This window comes from Mustela nigripes, chromosome 5 (assembly GCF_022355385.1).
Source record: "Mustela nigripes isolate SB6536 chromosome 5, MUSNIG.SB6536, whole genome shotgun sequence".
Classification (NCBI taxonomy): Eukaryota; Metazoa; Chordata; class Mammalia; order Carnivora; family Mustelidae; genus Mustela; species Mustela nigripes.
Genome location: NC_081561.1, coordinates 75,410,954 through 75,435,902, shown reverse-complemented (window position 1 = coordinate 75,435,902; position 24,949 = coordinate 75,410,954). Strand labels below are relative to the sequence as shown.

The following is a 24,949-nucleotide window of genomic DNA, read 5'->3' as shown; positions in this document are numbered from 1 at the left end:
CATGGAGGGATCGTGGCCAGCATGCTTCTACTCACTGCACTTTTGGACTCTGTCATATGGCAAGCAAACAGAGATAAGGTGGCCTGACCAGTCCAGCCACCTGTTTCTCCAGTTGTCAGCGCAAGCACAAGGAGCTTAAAATAGGCCAATGAATTTCTTCCTCCTTCTCTATCTCTTCCTTTCTTCCTCCTCTTCCACTACAGATGTAGACAGTATTCTCTAGAAAAGAATCTGCCGGGACGCCTGGGTGGCTCAGTGGGTTAAGCCACTGCCTTCGGCTCAGGTCATGATCTCAGAGTCCTGGGATCGAGTCCCGCGTCGGGCTCTCTGCTCGGCAGGGAGCCTGCTTCCTCTTCTCTCTGTGCCTGCCTGTCTGCCTGCTTGTCATCTCTCTCTGTCAAATAAATAAATAAAATCTTAAAAAAAAAAAGAAAAGAAAAGAATCTGCCCTCCCTTTCCTTTTCAGCGGCTCAGCCCGAGAAGGCCTGGCCCACATCAGGTCATCTAGCAGAACTTTCTCTCCCTGCATACCTCTGTAGCTCCTTTTCCTCTGGTGCTGGTCTCCTCCCACTGGGGTTGCCAAGAGCTGAGATTCAAGGATGGGATTAGAGCAGAGAGGCAGAATAGCCCTTAAAGACGGCTGCTTTGGCTCAAGATATTCAGGCCTTCATCAGGCGAGGATTCAGTCCCTAATGCAATCTACACCTTCCCTCTGGGCCTCCATACTAGAGCGAGAAGCCACCGTCTCAATAAGAAAATGCACACTTCCTGGCTTTGCTTCATCTGTGCACATACCTTATGGGGGCCTCTTGAACAGAGCAGATGAGGTGAGGACAGGACTTGATATTCCTGGGTGCCTTGGCCAGAATCCGTGTATCACATCACCTCTTCCACCAGGGCCTGTGGGGCAGCTATGAGCTCTAATGGAGCCGCTCGGGGGAAAGAAGTATGTGGCGGGGGCAGATGCGGGGGTCAGCAGCACCAAGCCACAAGAGTTGAGCTCAGCCAAGAAAGATGTAACAGATGACAAGGTGGTCAAGGACAAACTCCTAGGGAACAGCATGAGAAAAGGAACCAGCAAACCGACTGGGAAACACTGGCCAGAGACAGGAACAAAAACTGGAAAAAAAACACCCTAAATTGATAGATAAAGCCAAGGGAGGAAGAGCCGATAGGCTTAAATATCTTCAAAAAGGGCTTCAAGCAAGAAGCTTTGTGAACTGCGGGAGACATGGAAATAAGTAAACTGGTGTGCGGTCCACCAGACAGCTCTGAAGGACGAGCCGTGGGAGGACAGGACAGGGGACGGACTGAGAGCACCACAGCAGTGACAAAGGAGTCACTTGAAGGGTCCTTGAGGGAGGGTAGGAGTTTGCCGCAGGCAGCTGTGTGTGTGTGTGCCTGCCGCACATTCAGGCCACGAGGGAGTGACAAAAAAGAAGTGTCAGTCCTAGCACACATATAAAAGGACCCAGCGTTCCAGAAAGGATCAGACCCAAGGGGAAGGTTTATCACCCTTGCTCATCCCAAACTGGCAAGGTTCTGGCCTTGGAAGGATCCCACTGCCCACTCGAATGTAAAACCAGGATGGGAGTGCTGGAGAATATCACCGCTCACTGCAGCCTGGGGCCACGAGGAAAGTCCAGTGCCCTCAAAAGCAGACAGCCGCCCCATGATAGTCTTCTGTTAGCATTTTTCCTAGTGTCTGTAACTGCTGCTTCATACCTTCTCCATATTCCTCTAACCCCTCCTTCACCTCAAAGAAACCATTATTTGAAAAATGCCACGATTTACCACCACTGAAGCTGCATTTTTTGGTATACACTCTATCCTTTTCTACAACCCACACCCACCTAAGACCAATCCTATCCCTACCCCCACATTTCCGCCGATTCTCAGAGATCTGCTCTCCTGATCATTCCCTTCCTCCTGTCCGTATCTTCTGTAACTTTGACTTTGGCGTTCCCACTGACCTCATCCAAAAGGTTAAAGTCTCTCTCAGGAGCGGGAAAACATTCTCCACCTCACTTCTTCCAGCTTATCATCTCATTTCTACAAAACCAAATGTGAGTTGTTTCCCACCTCTATTAGTTCTACTTACGTATCTCCCACTCATTCTTTGAACCACTGGAATCTAAATTTTAAACTTACCACTTTAATGAAAATGCTTTTGTCAAAGTCACCAACTACTACCTCAGTTTTTATTTTTGTTTTTGAAAAAAAGATGCATGTATTTATTTATTTATTTGACAGAGAGAGAGATCACAAGTAGGCAGAGAGGCAGGCAGAGAGAGAGAGAGAGGAAAGCGGGCTCCCTGCCAAGCAGAGAGCCCGATGCGGGGCTCGATCCCAGGACCCCGAGATTATGACCTGAGCCAAAGGCAGAGGCTCAACCCTCTGAGCCACCCAGGCACCCACCACCTCAGTTTTAAACCCAGAAAACAGGGCGCCTGGGTGGCTCAGTGGGTTAAAGCCTCTGCCTTCGGCTCAGGTCATGATCCCAGGGTCCTGGGATCGAGCCCCGTGTCGGGCTCTCTGCTCAGCACGGAGCCTGCTTCCTCCTCTCTCTCTCTCTGCCTGCTTCTCAGCCTACTTGTGATCTCTGTCAAATAAAAAAATAAAAAAATAAAAAATAAACCCAGGAAACATACCTCAGCTCCTAGCGTCTGACTCCTCTGTAACATAAGTCATTCTGACTGTTACCCTCCTCTTGAAACATTCTCTTCCCTTGGCTTCTAAGACATGACTCTCCGTATGTTTTACCTCCTTCCTGGCTTTTCCTTCTCAGTCACCTTTGTGGTCTTTACTGCCTTTGGCCCCTTAAATGCAGGTGTCCTTAATGGTTCTGTTCTGAACCCCGTTCCCTACCTACTGTATATACTCTTCCTATGATGACCTCATCTATACTCATAACTTCAACTTTGCTAAGGATTTCCAAAAGTGTATTTTCAGATCTTTCTCCTAAGTTTTATTTTCAGCTGTCTCTTGGAAATTCCAGACACCTCAAATTTAGATTAAACCCAGAATGCAGAGCATTTTCTACTAAATCTAATACTCTTGCTATGCTCCTGTCTCAGTGAAGGGCAGGTACCACTACCCTCCAGTTTCCACTCTGAAAACCAAGAGATCAATCTTGACGTCTTCCTTAGTTTCCACATATAATAATTACTCACAAAATCCTGTATACTCCACCTTCTAATTATCTTTCAAAAGCACTCAATTTTCTCCATCCCCACTGCCACTCTCTCAGCAACCATTAGCTCTCAACAATGACGACTGAAAAGAGCCTCCTAATGGGTCTTCGAGACTCAAGTGTTGTCCAACTCCAATCCTTGAACATCTGCCATCAAGAAAGAGCTGTCTGAGATGCATATGCGTGTATAATTCTCCAGAGTCAAAAGGGTTCAATGCCTTCCATTACCTTTAGGAATATGCACAGGGTTCATAGGTCCTTTGTGATGAACCTCTGCTGGCTTCCCTTCCCTGCTTCGTTTCTCGCCCCTCCTTTAGCTTTGTACCCTACGGTCCAGCCACACTGACCTTCTCCTAGTTTATTAAATGTGCTACATGCTCTGTTTCTCCCCTGGGTCAGTCCTCTGCACAGACTTTCCTCTCTGGCCAGACCGTGTCCCATGTCCCATGCCACCCCAACTGCCCAAACCCCTCCTTCTGATCTTCGTTTCTAATCACTCCTCCTGGGCGGCTCTCCCTGATCCCCCGGCTCTATTCAGGGGCCTGGCTCCATGCTCCTGTAGCACTTGGCATTTCACCTACAATGGCAGTTATCTCATTATACTCTAAGGATTCATCTATAGTAAATTCTGCTTATCTCATCCATTGTGCCCCTGATATGGGAAGAGCTTGGTAAATGCTCAAAAAAATTATGAAGGGCTTTCCAGGCGACATGAAGGAGCTTGAACTTCATCCTGTTCATAAAGGGGAGCCATCAGTAGTGTTTAAAAGGAAAAGCGAAATGACCCAGCAGTGTGGCATTTATCTGACACATAAAACTAGCTCAAACAGAGGAATAAAGCTTTTCCCCTGATCACTTCCAAAGTGCACAAGAAACCTAACTTCTTGCCAGCCAAGAAGTTCTTGGTGTCTAGACCCAAGAAAACTTCAATTACATACTGTAGCTTAAGGACCATGACGGTTCAGCTCCTCCTGAGTGCTCACCTCCCAGCTCTTGGTGGTTGGCTCACTGAAGAAGTTGTCAATCATGTTCAGTTCTTCCTTTTCCACCACCACGAAGCCTTGCTCTTTGGCATCTTTCCCATAGACGTCAGGAGACCACTGAACAAAGAACGTGTACAAGTGATCCACCCTGAAAAACATGTTTGTCATAGAAGTCAACACCAAATTCACTTTCCTGGCAGGCACAAGCAGGGACTTGAGCACTTAACAACCGTCTCTTCCCTCCTTGGCAAATCCATTGTACTAACTGGGAAAGGTCCCACTGGGAAGATCGTCTCTACCAATGTATTCTAAATTTGGAAAATAAGTCAAAAAGTGAAAGCAGAGGTCCACAGACACTGAGAACCTGTCTTTCAATCTGAGGGAAAGATCATGAGATGGGACATGAAACTGAAAAAACACAATGAAGCATTTACACCAAATATTTACTCCTCGTTTGGTCTTTATTTATTGGGCATTTGTATTCAATGGGGGAAAAAACTGATCTGATCCTTTAGCTGGACAAGATAAACAATACTTCAATGGGTTTTTATGTGGTTGAAGCACTATTACAATTTCAACAGAATACCTTTTATAACTACAAAGTAATACTAGTTGTTTTAATATTAGAAAGAGACCTAATTTTATTGACATGGGAATGTGGTCAGCTTCCTAATTTCTCTGTTCTCTCATACATACTTAACATCTGAAGGTACTGTAGCATCACTCCAGACTTAATCAATAGATGGTTAATTTCCAAGCAGAGATTATTGTTCATCTTAAAATATTATAGTTACGTAAACAGTTTATAACAGTGTTGCTATACCTTCAATGTTTGTATCCCCCCCAAATTCATATGTTGAAACCTAACCCCAAATGTGATGGTATTTCAATAAAGGACCTTTGGGAAGTGCTTAGGTCATGAACCCTTGTTATTGGGATGAGTGCCCAATAATATAAATATAAATAATGAGTGCCCAATAATAATAAAAGAATTTTCACCATGTGACACTGTGAAAGGACAGTCACCTATCAACAAGGCAGTGGGTCTTTGCTAGACAAATCCAGCACCTTGATCTTGGACCTCCCAATCTTTAGAACTGTGAAGAATAGGGGCGCCTGGGTGGCTCAGTGGGTTAAGCCGCTGCCTTCGGCTCAGGTCATGATCTCGGGTTCCTGGGATCGAGTCCCGCATCGGGCTCTCTGCTCAGCGGGGAGCCTGCTTCCCTCTCTCTCTCTCTGCCTGCCTCTCCATCTACTTGTGATTTCTCTCTGTCAAATAAATAAATAAAATCTTTAAAAAAAAAAAAAAAAAAAAGAACTGTGAAGAATACATCTGAAATCCCAATGGATCAAACGGTTTCTAGGTTTTTATATTTTGATCTGTCCTTGTTCATATATATATATAATTTCCTTTTCATTGTCATCAGGGCAAGATATAATTGTGATATGTAACATTAAATTATGCACATCTGCTATGTTGCCATCTTTGTACTGATTCTTAATGGCTAATTTCATGGAAGTAATAAATCATGAAGAGCCTGGATTCCCGTGTCCTCAGGATATTTAGCTTGTTCCCATTCCTTCAAGTGTACAAATGTTACAGTGATCAACCTCTGGGTCTACGCCTTTCACCATCTTTTGAATTACTTCCTTGAGATTAGTTCCCAGAAAAGGGATCACTGGGCCAAAGGGCATGATTTTATAGCTTGTGATTCATCCTCCCGGGCTGCTTTTGAAAGACTTTCGTTCACTCTGACACCAGCCCTGCAGTCTGCATTAGAGTTTCTTAACACTCTTGCTTACGCTTTTTTCAAAAAAAGAGTTTAATAAAAATTGAAGCTGCATTTCTTTGAGTGTTTGTGTGCTGAACAATTTTCACATGTTTTCTTCCTGCTGCAGCTTTTCTTTCATGAACTGGCTCTTTGTGACTGTGGGGTCAGTGTTTTCCTTGTCAGTTTGTGGAAACTTTAAGAGAATGTAAACATGAATGACTATCAAATGTCTTTCAAAGTCCCTGTTTCCCTTTTATATAAATCATATCTTTCATAATACAGGATTATCAATTTTCATATACTTGAGACATGTATTTATTTCCTTGGAGATTACTCCTACTCCTTCAAAACATGGAGAGCTGGCATCCAAGATAAGGTATGTATCAGTGTGTATGATATGCTGCCATTTCTATTAAAAAAAAAACACAACAAATATAGATATAATTGTACATGGGTGTGATGGTTAACTTTATTTGACAACAACATAGCCATATTTTAGTCAAACCCTAGTCTACATGTTGCCGGGAAGGTGTTTTTTTCCCAAGATGATTACCATTTAAATCAGCAGACTTTCAGTAAAGCAGATTACTCTCCATAATGGGGATGGGTCTTGTGTAATCAGTTGAAGGCCTTACGAGAAAAAGACTGAGGTCTTCTGAGCAAGAAGGAATTCTGTCTCTAGGGAGCCTTCAGACCTGAGATTACTTTATCAAATTCTCCCTGGGTCTCTAGCCTGCCAGCCTCCCTGACGGACTGCAGACTGGTAAACTCTCACAACCAGGTAAGCCAAATTTCTTAAAATGAATCTGTGTATATTTATATATACATATCCTTTCAGTTCTGTTTCTCTGGAGATCCCTGACTAGTGCAATGGACTCTTCTGAAATGTTACATATGAAGGCGATCAGAATGCTTACCTTTGGGGAATGGAAGAATGACATATTTTATATCATCTATATCTTTAAGTTATTTTATTTTTTGGAGTAGAAAACTTTTATGATTCAAACATCAAAATTATATTTTAAGAAGCAAATAATGAGAAGTTTCCTCTCACTGACATCTCTGTCCACCACATCCTGTGCCCATCCTTTTCCCTTATAGATGACTTTATTCATTTCCTATATATTTTTGTAGTATTATATAGATATAAGTAAATATATATATTCTTTTTGTTTTCCATTTCTACAAAAGACAGTACTATTCTCTATCTTGTTTTCTTCATTTAACAATATATCCTAGATATCATTCCATGTCAGTACATAAATGGTTTCCTCATTCTTTCTTTTATAGCTACCCAGTACTTTACTCTGTGGATTTACCAGAGCTTACATAATCATTTCTATAGATGGATACTTGGGTTGTTTCCAAGACTGTGCTGTTATGAACTAGGCTGTGACAAGTAACTTTGTATGCGAGTCACTTCACACATGTACAGGTATAGTTGTAAGATATATTCCCAGAAGTGGGACTGTGTCCTCAGAGGAGAAATTCGGTTACAACTTTGCTATATAAAACCCATGTTTCCCTTTTTAGGAAAGACATCACTGTTTGTCTTCCTATCCTAACAATATCATTGTTGCCTTCCTTGAATCTTTGAAGTATTTTCACCATGTAGTATAAAATTTCCCATTAAAAATTAACTTAGAAGAAAATTAATCATTCCAGAGAGGTTGATGAGTATACAACTCTAACTCTTTCAGTTTTCTAACACTTAAAAGTTTGCCCATCTTAACTGTATTTTGTAACAGGGAACCAAGTATGCTTCACTCGAACTCTTGGAAAAGAAGGCAACTACTATGCACATATCCACACTGAATAACATGATTTCCTAATTATTTGCTGGCAAGTTTACCCGTGAGAAAGAGAAAAGCAGTCCCTGACACCTGGAGCTAGCCTGGCACTCCTAGCTAGGCCCTGGCATTCTCCTGTTGAACATAACAATTTCACAAAACTTCAACATCAAACAAGACTGTTCTATGACTATGATGAATTGTGACAAAAACAAGATCACTCTGAGATCTTATATCTGAACACAAACAAAAACATGAACATTGTCCAGCCATAAAAATGACCAACATCCCTCCAATTCGGCTACTGTGAATAACTATGCTTCTTTACGTATTACAGCATTAACCTTTCTAGTCTGCCTCTCTAGTCTAGTTCCTGTCAGATAAGAGTGATAAGACACCCAATCACAGCAGGACTTCAGCTTCCTGATAGCATCTAATCTAGAACAAATTCCCACTTCCTTAAATCCTTCCCTGTATCACCTAACACAAATCTAAATCCTATACCTTTCTAGCACCCTCTTTCTGAGATGGCCCATGGTCCCATGGTGTGTGTTCCCCCTTACAGCAGTCAACCCAACTCATTCAACTTTAGGTGTGTTTCTCATGGTCTCCGGCCAGATGGCATTGCCTCCTTCAGAAACACTTCCTATACACCCACTTCCTATATACTCTCCGTGACCCTCCCCTCACGGAGATTACCTTCAGAAATATGAAAGCTGATGGGAATATTGGGTATCATTTAATTCAACTAACTCTGCTTAGATATAAGGGAATGGGACTCTGCAGTCTGTCAGCATCACAGCCAGGACTAGATCTTCTGAGGTGACCACTGGGTTCTTTCAACCACACTACACCCCCCCCCCCCTTATTTCACCTTGATTTCTAAATTATTCCCCAGTTCACTTCCTGGTTATGACACTAGACACATTTTTATCACTTTGTGGACTGACTTTCATGAAGGACTGCTCATGTATTCTCTGTTTACCCACATAGGGAAAGTCACTGTGTAAGCATGAACATTGAAGAAGCATTCCAAGAAATGCTAAAAGCTCATGTTGACACATATCCCTGTCTAAGACTTCAAGGGAATGAGGAATTAGGTATAGAGCTTACATCAGGGGCACCTGGGTGGCTCAGCTGGTTAAGCATCTGCCTTTGGCTCAGGTCATGAACCCTGAGGTCCTGTGACTGAGTCCTGTGTTGGGCTTCCGGCTTAGTAGGGAGTCCGCTTCTCCCTCTCCCTCTGCTCCTCTGCTCCTCCTCACCCAACTAGTAAGTCAATAAAATCTTTAAAAAAAAAAAAAAATTTCATTCCTCCTTGGACATTTAAGAAAATATAAATTGTGCAAACTGCAAGTCAATAAAGATTTTAAGGAGAGATGCTATCCTAGCAATTACCAGTTACTTCTCTTTTTGGTGACAAAGACATTCAATTGCCTGAGGAGACCATTTAAGCAGTCCTTTTTATTTTGTAGATGTAAGGTTAGTAGGATTTATTATACTGGAGGGAGATATAATTAGACATTCCTTACTTGAAGACGACTTGTGCTTACAACCTGTTGGGTTAGAAGGTGGGAGAGAGGAAAGATCTGTATAAGGTCCAAAGGATTTCCTAGGAGGAAGGAATCCTGTGCCTAATACCCTCTCTTTGGAAGAGATTTTCAAGATTATTAGAGCATCTTTGACTAATTAAGGTGGTCTTAATAGAGATAAGACCACAGCATAGGACAATACCCCTCTCCCCACCCTACCCTTCTTGAAAAGAAACTCTCAAGGCAGTGGAGGGAATGGTCTATATTAATGACCTGGGATCCATATGAATGCCATGATTATTTTAGGAGCAGGTCAATTTGGGCAGAGTGTGCCATTGGTAAAACTTAGACCAAACTATCGGCCACACCAGGCATACCATGGAAGGGAATGGCTACATGTAAGTTTCTCAGGAACTTTAATAGGTTAGGGCAGAGGGGGACAAGGTCAATTTTGGCATAAAGCATTCTTGCCAGCCAATGCTATTCTCTCTAGAAGAAATATTTCAGCCTGGGGCAGGAATCTGGGGTGACTTGGTAAGAGGGCCTCTTCTCCCAAACCTCTTCCCTTGGGACTGCTGGGTTTCCAGTGGGGGGTGAATGAAGCCTCTGGATTTGTTTGTCGCCAGAGTGAGTGTCCTATTCTGCAGCAGTCTGTAGTGTGTAGTGTAGGAGCCAGAGCCAGTCCTTTAAACTGGGTAAGCACTGCACACCTTGGACTGGCTAGAGAAAGAAGTAACTAGAAAGGAGGAGAGAGGTATTCTCAAAATATCACAGAAAACAGGGTCAGAGTCATAAATATTTTTAATATCAAACACAGAAGTGGCCTTGTGTTTTAAGCAATGCCAATGAACTCTATCAGTGACCTGAAGAGAAAAGATGTGATTCCCGTTTCAAGGACCTTCCATTGTACAATAATTCTAAGAGATAAGTATTATTACTATGTCCAATCTGAGGCCCAGCAAATAGAATAATGTGCCCCAACATCCCATCTCTGGGAATGCTGCAGCCAGTCTAAGCTGACCGCTTCTTCTCTTATGAACACTCAACTCCAAGGAGGACCCATCCACAGTCAGAGGTCTCAGACCATAGGTCAACTACTTCCTCGACTTCAGGTTTCATTAATGAAGCTTAAGTAGTATTACCCAGATGCCCTAGGTGGCCCTTAAGGCACATGCTGCCCACCCCCATTTTTCCTCCTCCCACACCCTTCGTCAGGAGGCTCACAGCACTACCAAGACTGAGCTCCATGCTCAGGCAACATCACAGGGCAGCCACCTCCCTTCAGCCATGCTTCTGGGAATGGTTCTCCACCAGCAGCAACATACAAGACAGAAGCCCTGAATGGCCTCTCTACTGTCTCAGGTGGTAGGCTCCATCTCTGTTCCAAACAAGGTCACCCCAACCTTGGAAAGCCTCAGGTATGTTGAGATGAGAAACCTCAAAAGTATGTTGCACAAACAGGGCATCCTGATGGGGATGTTCATGTCCCTTTTCTCAGGTGTTCGGAGCACTAATACACCCTGCTTGTCTCCCTCAGCAATAGCCTCCCACATAAAATCTCCTCCTATCATGTAGGCAGAGTCTTCATCCTATGCCTCTGAGGGCAAAGAAAGAAGAACGAAGAATTAACATGGCCTGTTTCTCAAGAGAAAATTAAAGTTCATTTGGAACCAATCTGATTACTTAACTCTTAAGCCTCTGGAGACCAAATGGAAGGAATCAACGTCCCCCTCTTTCCAGCTCTTTTGCACAATTCTCCAGCCTTTGTTTATTTTTACTACTTGATTGGGGGGAGCAAGGAAGAGGACATGACTTCATCTTTTCTCCTTCTAGATTAGAGTGACTGTAAGTTTATTTTAAGTTTATTTAACCTAATTCTTGGAATGGTTCTTTTTGGCTAACTGGGTTTTCCTGGTCATTAGTTCCCAGAAGTCAACCCTTCTGGAAAAAAAGCCTCGAAGTTCTGGAAATTCCCCTCCTTGTCCTTCTGCCTCCCCTTCACCCATTCCTTCCCCCTTTCTGTACCAGCTCTACTCTCAACTTGACCCCTCACTCCCCCACTTTCTCCAGCCATTATTAGCCCCTCTGGGGTTCCCACACTTCTGGCCAATCTTTCCATCTCACCCTCACTGTTGCCCCCTAGATCTAGGTGATGCTTTGATCCTCCTACTCCACCGGTCCCTCCAAACACCTCCCAGAAACAGTCTTGCTGACTCCTCCCTTGCAATGATGGATGTTGCTGGGTTTTCTTATTTGTGCCTAATGGATTACTCAAATCAAAGGCACCTAACCTTGGCCAAGAAAACCCTCCCTCACGGGGCTCCCTACTCCCCTCTAACTCACTTCCTGTACTACTCCAAGTGGTAGCTATTCGAGACCCCTGTTTTTGCAAGCTCTCCACCTCTCTCTCCTACCAACCTTCCTCTCTGAACACTCTCCATTGTACCATCCTGATAATGCACTCCCCTGCACTGTCCCTCTTAGCATACTTCTCTTCAGAAAAAGACACTTTTCTTTTCTTTCTTTCCTTTTTTAAAAGATTATTTATTTATTTATTTGTTTGTTTGTTTACCAGACAGAGGTCACAAGTAGGCAGAGAGGCAGGCAGAGAGAGAGGGGGAAGCAGACTCCCCGCTGAGCAGAGAGCCCGATGCCCATGCCGGGCTTGATCCCAGGACTCTGAGATCGTGGCCTGGGCTGAAGGCAGAGGCTTTAACCCACTGAGCCACCCAGGCGCCCCAAGACACCTTTCTTTTACCCATTTTAACCCTCTTGTCTGTATTTCCGACAGTCCTAATGCTTGGTGAATTTCCTCCATTATTTCCACCCCACCTCTCCATGCCTCTAGTCCTTTCCTCTTAATCCACAAACCTACTTGAATCTCCCCATCCTTAAACATAAAAGCCTCTGGATGTTGTTTCTCCCTAAAGCTCCCTTCCCATACTTCATCTTCCCTTCAGAACATATTGTTAACATTTGGGTTAGAATAACTTCCAACTTCTTTTCATTCCTGAATTCTTCCCTTCTGATTTTATTAACCTTTTAGTATACACCGGTTCTTAAACCCGCCTCAGATACTAGCCTTCTTCCCTTCCTCCCTATTTCAGTGAAGCTGATTTTTTTTTGAAGCTGATTTAAAAAAATTTTTTTTAAGATTTTACTTATTTATTTGAAAGAGAAAGAGAGGAAAACAAAACAAACAACCAGGCAGGGAGCAGGGGCAGAGGGAGAGGGAAAAGCAGGCTCCGCACCGAGCGGGGAGCTCAATCTCAGGACCACACGATCAAGACCTGAGCAGAAGGCAGCTGAGTATGCCTCCAGGCGCCCCTGATTTTCTTAAAAGTGACCTGTTGTCAAACTCAACAGACTCAGTCATCATTTGTCTTCACTTCTGAAAGCCTGTTAATGGTTCTTTTGAAATCCTTTCAGTATGTCACCCTGTTTCTGATGAGTCACTGGGTTTCTCCGGCCTCACCTATCTCAAGATCCCTCTAGTGCAGCCGACACAATTACCAGTAATTACTGCCAAACAGGCTGCTGTCCTGTAGCAATGGGTGTGGTAAGGCATGTGAGTGGGGAAGGTCAAGTGCTGGACTGTAGGAAAGCTGGTATTTATGGAGGAAACAGTAAAAGTGGTCCTGAAAGGAAGCCAAGACGAAAAAGCGGGAAGGCAGAAGTGATCTTACAAAATACAAATCTGATCACTTTCACCCAGCTGTATTAAAATCCTTCCGATGTCTCCCTGGAGGTTTTAGGGTAAATTCAAAGTCCTGGGGGTGCCTGAGAGCTCTGTCTCGTGCCTGTCTCCAAAATGTGCTCTTTGTTCCAGCCCCGTGTTCTCATACCTTGGCTCCAACAACCATTCTCATGCTGCTGCCTCTTTTCTTTATTATTTATTTTTTTTTAAAGAAGCATGATAACAAGGGTAAGCCTGGAGAAGAATCATCTCAGGCTGGGCTCAGGGCAAGAGGCAGTTACAGGAGGAAGGGAGATGGCATTCCCCACAGGGAACATGTGCAAAAAGACATGGCACGTCAGAGATCAGGGTGATGCTAGGAGGAGGGCACATGGACACGGCTGAGAGAAAGCAGCGTAATGCAGTTGGGTCACTGGCGCCTTCTGCCAGAGGGTTCTGTGATGCGAACAGGACCAGGGGACCCAGACCCTGCCCTAGAGCGCTCAGGTAGAAGAGAGTAAACACAAAATCCAGACACGGTTCCAATAGCACAGTGATGGAAGCCAGTGGGTGTCTGAGCTGGGACATGGGCTGAGCTGGAATTCCTGAGGAGGGCAATGAAAGAGCCAGACTGAGTCTCTGCCGATTAGAATGGCAGGAAAGGAGAAAGAAAGAGCCAGAGGGGCTGGGTCACTGGGTGGGAGAGTCCTGAGCACAAGATAAATTGCTTGGACCTCTCTTCCTGCCACTACTGTTCCCCAAAGTGTAGGGCAGTTCTAGCAACTTCAGAAGGTACACAGAGGACAGTATGTTAATAGCTACACATTTACTTAAAGAAGATTGGCTAAGTAAATAAACAAGGACAGAAGTCCTCGGAAGACCTCTATTAAGCAAACAGTAGTACAGACGGCGTGCAGACATGGGGCCGTTTGTGGAGGAAGCCTGTGAACAAGGGAGGCACGGCTTTGGGCACTGTGGAGGCAACGGCCTGGGCCTTGCCAGAAGCAGCCTGGCCAGACCCGTGGTTCAGAAAAATCGCTGGGGAGCCAAGGACCGAAGAGCCGGAAAAGCTAGGCCGAGAAACAAAGACTGTGTGGAGCCGGCTACACTGGTGATCCGCCAAGAGCTGGTCAAGGCCACAGCCCACACGCGGCAGCGGACGCGGGGAGAAGCTTGCCATGCATACTCCTCCGGGCACGGTACTAGTACCAACCCATCCAGCAACAGTCAATACCAAAACTCAGCCCTCGAGCTTTGTTTAAGTTTTCTACTGACCAATTTGGACTTAATCAAATTTCTTCATAAACTTCAAAGGTCTTTATCAACACAAAGTTCCTTCAGGGATCCACCCCAAAGGAGACATCCTACTGAAGTTACAAATCCCCATTTAGCCGTTAAAGTTGTCTGTGGAAAAGAAATTCAAAGGTCAATGATACAAGTTTTTGAAGGGCAACAGGCTTACCTCAGGAGCAACAAAGCATTAAGGGAAGGAACAGCAACAGCAGCAGCACAAGTAACTTTCATTAAGTGCATGGACAAGTTCGTTTTTTCCTCATAATAACCCCATGAGGCAGCCACTATAGTCACCATCTCTGTTTAATGGAAGAGAGGGTGCTTACACGGATTGCCTTGACCAACACCACACAGTATGTTAGGGGGGGACCGGGATCAACCTCAGGTCAGACCACGGTCTCAGTCAATATGCTTCACCTTTTCCTTTATAGTTATTTTATATATATATATATTTCATATATATATATGAAAATGACTATTAATTTAAGAAAATGACTATAATAGTAAATAATAATAAATATTATATACAATATGTATTTATTATATAAATATGTTATTATAATCATATCGGCATATTTTAATATTTATTATATTATATTTTAAATTATTTATAAAGCCCAGCACTGATAAAACTGTAGGGTTGAGAGCACCTGGGTGTCTCAGTCCGTTAAGTATCAGACCCTGGGTTTTGGCTCAGATCATGATCTCAGGGTCATGAGACTGAAACTGCGTTGGGCTCTGTGCTCAGCAGACAGTCTGCTTGAGATTCTCTCTCTCTCTCTCTGCCCTCCTCCACCTCTAAAATAAATAAATCTTTAAACTAACTGTAGGATTAAGGGATATAAAACCTGATGAAAAACCTGAGTTGATGCTTGGAACAAAACATTGCTGTTCATACTTAAGTGTATGGGCTTTAGGCACAATTACAATCTATTTTCTCAAAATTAGCTATGGTGGGGTTTTATTTACTGTTGCCTTTTTTCTTTCTTCTTCTTCTTCTTCTTTTTTTTTTTTTTAACATAGTTGTGAGGTAAAGTGGAAAATCACACACATCTAAGGTAAAGACCTGAACTGGTCCCATTTGCTATTAGCTGGGGGCTTTGGGAAAGCTCCTGAATCTCTCTGAGCTTCTAAAATGAAGGTAAGAAAACCTAGCTCCTCCTATAGGTGTCTGGAGCATTAGATGTATAAGGAAGTTCTATCTACCTTCAGACAGACCTTTTACAAAGTCCCTTCCATGTGATTATCTAACATCTTGATACCACATAGACCAACAAACTAGACCAGAGTGACCCCGAAGCAGTTAGGCATTCTCTTCAAGGGTCACTTCACTGGCAGAAAAATAAATTGGGGTTACACACAGGAAGATACAACCCCTAAACCTGCCTCATGATTTAAGCAGGAACCATTAGTTTCATAGCTATTATATTAGAGCATACTTTACAATAAATTAGGCACAGATAATGGGAAATAATTAAGACAAGGGAAGGGATGAAGAGTAAGAATGTGACTCAAAGAATAAGGAAATACATGTATATGAAGTCCCACCATTCACTTGTATTGTTGATTATAAATTAAAGATACTCCAGTGCACTTCAATCTAGAACATTCCCAGGCTCCATACAGTCACAGACGCCCAACAAGGCAAAGCACTCTGGACCTCGAGAGGTTGTTACCAGGAAACCACCACCTCTTAAACCCACATCAATGGCTTGACCCAAGGTCCTTGCACAATAAAGGTCATTTCCCTTGCCCTGAAAGGTCCCTTTCAGATTCAGTATTCTACAACTCTAAATGAAAGCAATGGTTAGTAATGCCCTGGTATAATGCCCACTGTTAAAGGGTCTTGGTGTGTTTATAAAAAGGTAATTTATTGGGACGCTTGGGTGGCTCAATTGGTTAAGCAACTGCCTTCGGCTCAGGTCATGATCCTGGGATAGAGTCCTGGGTCGGGTTCCCTGCTCAGCAGGAAGTCGGCTTCTCCCTGTGACCCTCCCCCGTCTCATGCTCTCTCAATCTCTCTCTTATAAATAAAATCTTTTAAAAAATTATTTATAAATTACCAACTAAATATGCTTCATCCTGGTTCACCAAAAATAATAGGACAGTTCTTTTGAGAATCCTTGATCAGAACAATAATTACAGTGATAAAAAGGATCACTTAAAAATAAGTAGAAACTAGAAGTTTGTATTAATGTCAGTGCTGGAGGCCTTCGGCTGGCAGGCCATAGCCTTGGACTCAGTATCTGTACTTCTCTTTGTTAATAGTGGCTAATACTTAAAAATTGGAGAGATTTGACAGACATAATCCATCTTTCAATTTATTTTGAAAAAGACGGGAAGATCAAGCAACACCAGGCTCACATTCCCACACAGAGCATTCAGCTGGAGGGACACAGGTACACAGCAGCTGTTCCCTAGGGCAGCTCATTAACACTGGCACCCCAGCCTCCCTCCCCCGAGTCCTCCATCCGGCTCCTACAGGCATCCAGGCTTGCACTAATTACTGTTTCTGCATACTTACTCCCAAACAGTATGTGCGGCCCCCATCGGCATCGACTATCATGCAGTGGAGACAGGCCCCGCTCTATGCTCCAGAGTGCGGGCGTCCACTCCTCCAGCAGAGAGCACAGCCACCACAGTGATGAGCTCCTCGGAAGGGGCTTATTTTTTCATGAACTTGGATCTGGCTATAGAGTCACTGATTAACTTGAGGCATTTGCCAAAGCTGGTTACTGAAATTACTGAAGGGTGGCTGCCTAATAGGGCTTCTGGAAGGGGATGATGAATTTCTAGACCGTTAAGTTAATGAGATGAAAGGTAAGGTGACCAGAAAAAGAATGAGAGGAAGCAGTATCACTGCAAAACATTTTAAAGCATGATTTTAAAGCATTAAAAAAAAAATACTGGCATCAGTAACTAATAATTCTGTACTTGTACAGGAGTTTCCCGAACTTCAACTTGTGTTAAATACAAAGGAAGATCGTTCCTTTAGGGTTTATTTTGGAGACCCCCCCTTTCTTTCTTTAATAGTAACACTTTTACCTGAAACATCACAATAAGAATACAGTATGATATGTGTTATACTTGAAAATCACAGGGCTTATATTCTCAAGTGTATCTGGTTTAGCTACGTAGGGCCTAAACTGTTCTAGAAAGTACAGTACTTTAAAGGCTATTTAACACTATGGTCTTACTGGCATTGACAGTTATTAAAGATTTCAATTTAGCCCTGACCCTGCTAAAAAAACATGATGACTTTGGATCAGAAAATGCAGCACTAACCATGGTTAAAGATTTCAAGCTAGAAAAGTAGGTTAGTTTTTGATTCCTTTAATTTATGCTTCTTTCTTCAAGGGAAATGCTCTTGAGTGCACTTTGCTCAGTCTTCATGATGGTCCTTATGATTTGGGCATTTTTTCCTTATAAATCTAGTTTAATTAGAGAATCAGTTTTCTTTTTTATGATTTTGCCTGTTACCGCAAAAGTAATGCATGCAAACTAAATGCATGCCCAACATTTAATGGCAAAGCAAGATGTGTTAACATAAAAGCAGTTTACAAAATACACATATACCCACACATACACGCACACCCACAATTATCAATACAGACAGATACACACATGCTATCATAACATTCATTCATACATAGAAAAAAGGCCAAAAGTCTACAAAAATAAAAATAAATTGTAGTTAGCTTGGTGTAACAAATTTGAAAGTTTTCTTCTTGCCTTTTTGTATTTTTCTAATTATATAAAGTCTGTGCATTATTTTAGTTTTAAAGAATAAGGTATTTCAATATTTTTATCTATGAGACTATAAGCTAATTTATTCATGCATCCATCCAATGAACATTTATGGTATATTACCTACTAGATCCTATACTGTTTTTAGGACACAGTGTCAAAAGCCCCAAGTAGTCCACACCCATAGAAGAGTGTATGTAGGAAGTACTGTGACAGAGGTGGGGGTATACTACATCTAAACTAGAGAGGGAAAGTCTCTTAGAGGAGACATTTGAACTAATAAATGTATGTAGGGGAGATGGGTAATGGAGCCGGACAGGGGAAGGGAAAGCTGAACACCCCAAGCACACCGGTCAGTATGTCGTATTCACCTTTCCTGCCACTGAAACTCAGCCACGTCCACAGAAGGGGCAGAATGGGAGCTAGAGATCCTAGTGATACAAAGTGGATAGAATAAGCTAGATGCAGTAATGGACTGGGGTGGGAAGAAGACGAGAAGCAAGATTCTGTCCTCATTCTGGCCCTGGGGACTGGGTAGCTGGTGGTAGCAGTTGTGGGGATAGAGGCAGGGACAAAAGTAGAAATAAGAGCCCCCATGTAGGGTATGATCTGCCTTGAGTTTGTTTGATCCTTGGATGATCTAAATATTGAGAACCATCAGGTGTATATGTGTTTGGGGCTCAGCAGGAAGTTTTACACTGAAGATAACTAGACATGACTGGCATATAAGGAAGAATTAATTAGGTGTAGGCAATTGTATAGATAGTGAAAATAGGGTATTTAAGGGGTAACACTGAATGAGGAAACAGAAGAAGAAAGGACTGGGAAGGAATGACAGAAGAAAAGAGAGTGTCAAGAAAGGGATAATGGGAGGTGCCTGGGTGGCTCAGTTGTTGGGTATCTGCCTTCAGCTCAGGTTGTGATCCTGGGGTCCTGGGATCGAGTCTCGCATCAGGCTCCCTGCTCTGCGGGAAGCCTGCTTCTCCCTTTCCCACTCCCCCTACTTGTGTCTCTTTGCTGTCTTTCTGTCAAATAAAATAAAAAAAAAAAAAAAAAGGAAAAAGAAAAAGAATTGGATGATGGTCAATGGTATCAAACAATATAGAAAGTGAGGGTAAAAATAAGGACATAATAATTTCCTTTTGTTTATGACAATATGGAGGAAACCTCACAGATTCTAGCATTCCATTCCAAATCCAAAGCTGCAGGATGTTCAGGGAAGGATCTGGGTCTCTGTATGTTTAAAGGCTCCTCGATGATTTTATTACAAAGCTAAGTTGGGCATCCACCCATCTAAGCCAAGAGTTCTTTGTTAACTCTACATACTTTCATCTCTATGCGACAGAACACATTCCTTCACAAGCTTTCGTCCTCAATATTTCTGAATTTAGAAACTGAGATTGCTCCTGTAAGAGGAAAAGGTGCCAGACTTCAACTGCTCCCCCGCTCCCCCACTCCCCCCACTCCCTAGTGCCTCTGCGTCTGTGGGCTGTTCACCAGTCAAATGTGGGTTGAGAAAAGATGGTTACTGCCAGTCTAGGGCGATATCACTGTGGGGGCACTATTCTGGGAAACAAAGGATTTACACAGCTGGAGAAGAGACAGGAACTACCCGAGTTCAGGAATACAGTGTTTTTAAAAGGTGCCAAGCTAGAAAGGTCCTAGACCTCACAGGCAAAAACCCATAAAGTGACCAATCTTAGTAAAGTCACAGATTCAGACAAATGAAGAAAAAGTAAAAGTAAGGAAGGTAGGCCATTCTGTAAATAGCTTTAACAGACAAACAGGGGTTTAAACTTTAGTTCCAAAGGCTTAGGATATTTTTTTGTGGCAATGTGACATGATCAAAAGACCTTTTGAGAAGATTATTTTGGCCATAAGGTAACAAAATAGATTTTAAGGGGAGGAACTAGAGAATGGGGAGCCGTAGTTTAGGTTCAAGCACTGTGTTCACAGAGGCGTCACATAAAATAAAGTCACCAGACCTTGTGACATGAGCTTCAGAGGAAGGAATATTGTAGTGTTCTGTTTGTTCGGGGCCAGATAACCACCGTAGCACATAAAAGTTGATTCTAATAATAAGCCAATGCTAGAACCAGCTTGCAACCAAGTTAAGGTACCTAATATTACAGAAAGGACACCATAGCCAAGCTCTTTATTTCTATACAACGTTGTCATTAGACTACCTCAGTTCAATTAGGGGGCACCCATGGAGTAGCACCCATAAAATATCAGTCACTTCCTCTCCACATAATTAGTGAAACACGTCTAGTCAGAGGGAGAGCACTTCGGCAAGGCCCAAGGATAGTAATCAAGCTGGGGATGCTACACATTTTCATTCCCTTGCTAGTCAAGAAACGACCTTGAATGTTTGCAGTATCTCCCGTCCCTGTTTCAGTGATGTCTACATAAAGGGTATAATTACGGCAGTTTCAGCTGCCTGCCTGATCTAGTTAGGAGAATGGAATCTGAAATCAAATGGATTTGATATTTGCCTGTTTGAGCAAGGTGTTGAAAACCAGTACGTCCCACTTCCCTCATTTCTAAAATGCAAAATAACACTACACACCTCACAAAGCACTCCTGCGTTTTACGTGAGATAACCACCCAGAGTACCATGCCGGGGAAGGGCTCAGGGGGCAGGCACTGAGCACTCCGCCTGCCCTCTTAGTCCTCTCTCCAAGCTGGGGAAACTGAATGTTGAGCTCGTATTCCGCCCTTGACTTAGGAGTGGCAATCCTGCTTCGGATGGTGGAGGTACTACTGGAACATCATTTGAAAGTATGTGTTCAACCACAATAATCTGATACACTTTATAAAGCTGTGATTCATGCACCAGAATTCTATCAGGCTCCAAAGAAGCTTGGACTCATGGTTTAAAAATGAATACAATTTCAGACAGATGGCACATCACGGAAAGCTCAGGATGGGTAGCTTTCAAGCTTCACTCTAAATATTCCAAAGCTAAGAGTGAATCCTTCTGAAAGATGAGAAGAAGACACACAGATAGTTAAAAGGTATATCCTGACCAGGATCTGCCACCAACCAGTCACTCCTAACCATACAGCATAGCTTTGATGACCAAGAGGTTATACATGTGGCCTTTGTATGTGTGGCTGTTACTTCTGAAATGTGGAAAAAGGGAAATAAATCTCAAATTCTATGTACTACAGTAAAAACTTTAAGACTGACGGAAATCAGACTAATATAGTCTCTCTATATATGTAAAAGTCTTTAAACACACACACATATAAAGTCTTTAAATGCATATTAATCTTTATATATATGAATACCCAAGTAATCTCCTAGAATTAAAATATAAGTAGAGATAAAATAAATGAACTATATTCTATTATCCCAATATCAGGAAAAGTAGCAGAAAATTAAACTAAGAAATTCCTATAAAAACCTATTAAGAGAACAACTATAAACATAAATCTATTCTAGAGAGAGATAAGCACTGACTATGGACCATATTTAACCACAAAACACCTATTACTTGGCCATGGGATGGGTTTCCATTGACTATAGTTGAGGGAAATGCGGACCTAAAGAAAAGGCACTGCTGCTAAAAATGGGGTCTTGCTCTTGCTTCCATGCTTTCGGCTAGGCGACCATGCAGAACTTGACCAGATGAATCTCTAACTCAGGCAGTAGTACTTACTGCCCACAGATGGGATGTGAGAAATGTGCATACAACATGGATAGCACCTTTTAACAGGACAGCTACCTGTGAGCTCTCAATTTTGAAAGAATTAAACAACTCAACTTTTATAAAATGCATCAGTTACTCTTGACATTACAGAAGGAAATATCATGCTTTCTAAAATAGAATCAACTTAACTTGTACTTGAGGAGTTTATTCTAAGTGTGGACAGGCACAAACTCTAAGTATCTTATATAAATCAAAGTGCTTGCTGATCTTAATGAGAAGCTTATTAGAGAACATGGTATTTTAGAATAATTATTAAATATATATTTGTACATTGGGTGCCTGGGTGGCTCAGTGGGTTAAGCTGCTGCCTTCGGCTCGGGTCATGATCTCAGGGTCCTGGGATTGAGTCCCGCATCGGGCTCTCTGCTCAGCAGGGAGCCTGCTTCCCTCTCTCTCTCTCTGCCTGCCTCTCCATCTACTTGTGATTTCTCTCTGTCAAATAAATAAATAAAATCTTTAAAAATATATATATATATACATTTGTGCATCAAGGTATAAATAAATTTTTATTACTAAATAAAGAGCCTCAGGCCACTACTGACCTTACTATTATAAACAAATATCATATATGAAGCACTCAGCTTTAAAACAAAATGAATTTATTTATTTTTGAAGATTTTATCTACCCGTTTGAGAGAGAGAAAATAAGAGAGAGAGATCAAGCATGATCGGGGTGGGGGGGGTCACAGGAAGAGGTAGAAGCAGATTCCCCCGCTGAGCAGGGGGCCCAAGTCCTGCTGAGCAGGGAGCCCAAAACAAAAATGATTTTATTTTATTTTTTAAAGATTTTATTTATTTATTTGACAGAGAGAAATCACAAGTAGTCGGAGAGGCAGGCAGAGAGAGAGAGAGGAGGAAGCAGGCTCCCCGCTGAGCAGAGAGCCTGATGCTGGACTCGATCCCAGGACCCTGAGATCATGACCTGAGCCGAAGGCAGCGGCTTAACCCACTGAGCCACCCAGGCGCCCACAAAAATGATTTTAAAGTGGCGCCTGGGTGGCTCAGTTGGTTGAGCATCTGCCTTTGGCTAGCGTCATGATCCCAGCGTCCTGGGATCGAGCCCCACATCGGGCTCCCTGCTCAGTGGAGAGCCTGTTTCTTCTCCCTCTCCCTCTGTGGAGCCTGTGCTGCATAAGCAGCAACCCCTGCTTATGCTCTCTCTGTGCCAAATAAATAAATAAAATCATTAAAACAAAATAAAACAAAAACGATTTTAAAGCTGCATCTGCTTCGTTACCAAACTGATAAAGAATCATATGACAGATTTCCCATCACACGGAGAAAAGGGCACACTCATGCTGGTGGTATACAAATTGTCACACACTTCCACAAGCCCTAAACATATCCCGTGAATTGGTAAGACTATCTTAAGGATTTTATAAAGATGGTTAATGTAATACTGCTTTTAATGGCAAAAAAATTTGGAACCACCTAACATCCAAAGCAGGAGCATCATTAAATCATCCAGGGAATGTATGAGGGGTGCTATGCTGTTCGTATGTCTATAATAACATACTATTTCATGTAGAAAATGTGTATAACATTAAGTGCAGGAAAAAGCAGATTACAAAATAAATTCTGCTCCCCACAATATACCTGTATGTTCAAGTGTAGCTAAGATTACCGTAGCATAATTATTTTCAAGTATGAAAAAATTTTAAAACACCCACAGGCTCTCCCTTTCATTTCTCTTGTTAGCTTACTTATTACACGAATCACACTAACCAATTAATTCAGTTTGGATTTAACATTTATGGATGACTTGGCAAATTCTACAGAGTTCCTGCCATTTAATTCCATCTTATTTTAAAAGCTGGATAATATGAAATCAATTACTCTAAAACACTTCACAGGTAGAGATCATAAGGAATTCAGGATAAAAAGATGTTTCAAGGGTGCCTGGGTGGCTTAATTGGTTAAGCAACTGCCTGTGGCTCAGGTCCTGATCCTGGAGTCCGAGGATTGAGTCCCACATTGGGCTCCCAGCTCTGCAGGGAGTCTGCTTCTCCTTCTGACCTTCTTCCCTCTCTCATGCTCTCTCTCTCTCAAGCAAATAAATAAATAAATAAAACCTTAAAAAAAAAAAAAAGGCTGTTTCAATATGAGCAGGAATTATTGGCTCTTTCTGAAAAAAGAAATAGGGGCGCCTGGGTAGCTCAGTGGGTTAAGGCCTCTGCCTTTGGATCAGGTCATGATCCCAGGGTCCTGGAATCGAGCCCTGCATCGAGCTCTCTGCTCAGCGGGGAGCCTGCTACCCTTCCTCTCTCTGCCTGCTTGTAGTCTCTCTCTCTGTGTCAAGTAAATAAATAAATTCATTAAATTAAATTAAATTAAACTAAAAAAGAAATAATCTCTTAGTATTAAGAAAAAAGACAATTGCATTTTTCACATAGAACAGTATCCAAATCTATGGAATACAATCCTCTCAAGTTTCTAAAAAGAACTACGAACTATTTCAAGAGCTTTTCATAAGCTTCTAAAGGTAGACTCCCAATCTTATTTATCTAGAACTAACCCAACACCTGCCTGGTCCTATGCATTCAATAAGTATTCAGACATGATCTAACTACTTAATGCTCCACAGTGACCCATTTTCCAAATTAAGAGACTATGTTTCAAATGGATAAAGTACCTCTTTCTAAGGCACACTATTCCTAGGGATTCTCATTCATCACTGCCTGATTTTGTGACTCACTATTCCACGAGCCAGAGCTGGGCAGCCCAAGTCGCCACATGCCCTCCAGGGCAGGGCATGAGACGGTTGTCTTCTTAAACCCAGGACGGCTGCTAGTACAGACTTGTACAGAGTCCTAAGGGGCAAAAATACATGCCTGTCAACACCACAGACCTTCTCCTTTGTATTCTATCAATTTCGGGTTTCCTTCCAGATAAATTATTTCTTTAGGAGCAACAGTCTTGTTTTTATAGATGTAAAACTATAGATTAATAACTAAGTTAAAAAAATTTTAATGAAATTCTCTGTAAAAAATTAGGGTCGAGTAAAGGAAACAGAGCATAGGCAGATCAGTAAATTACAGTGAACATGACTGGGTATAACAAAGTTTTAAGCAGTCAAAGCCCTAAATTATTTGGCTATTATGGTTCATAATCAGTTTCTGAATGGTGTATGGGCCCGGTCTCATGGTCTCATACTTGACCAGTGGTTCTCAGCGTGAGATTCATTTGTCCCTCCGACAACTCCTCCCCCAGGTGATGTCTGAAGACTCTCTCAGTTGTCAGCTGGGGAG

At 42.5% G+C, this 24,949-nt stretch overlaps 1 protein-coding gene across 8 annotated transcripts in view; it reads right to left on the bottom strand.

Annotated features, from left to right (window-relative positions):
• Window positions 1–24,949, bottom strand: part of NCOA7 (nuclear receptor coactivator 7) — a 160,333-nt gene that overhangs the window by 15,009 nt on the left and 120,375 nt on the right. For 7 of the 8 annotated variants that reach the window (XM_059400659.1, XM_059400657.1, XM_059400655.1 and 4 more), the window contains one exon: window positions 4,177–4,324. In XM_059400659.1, coding sequence (XP_059256642.1) covers window positions 4,177–4,324 — 148 coding nt within the window. Of the gene's footprint in view, window positions 1–4,131; window positions 4,325–24,949 lie in introns of all 8 variants that reach the window. The other variant, XM_059400662.1, reaches the window with a different exon arrangement.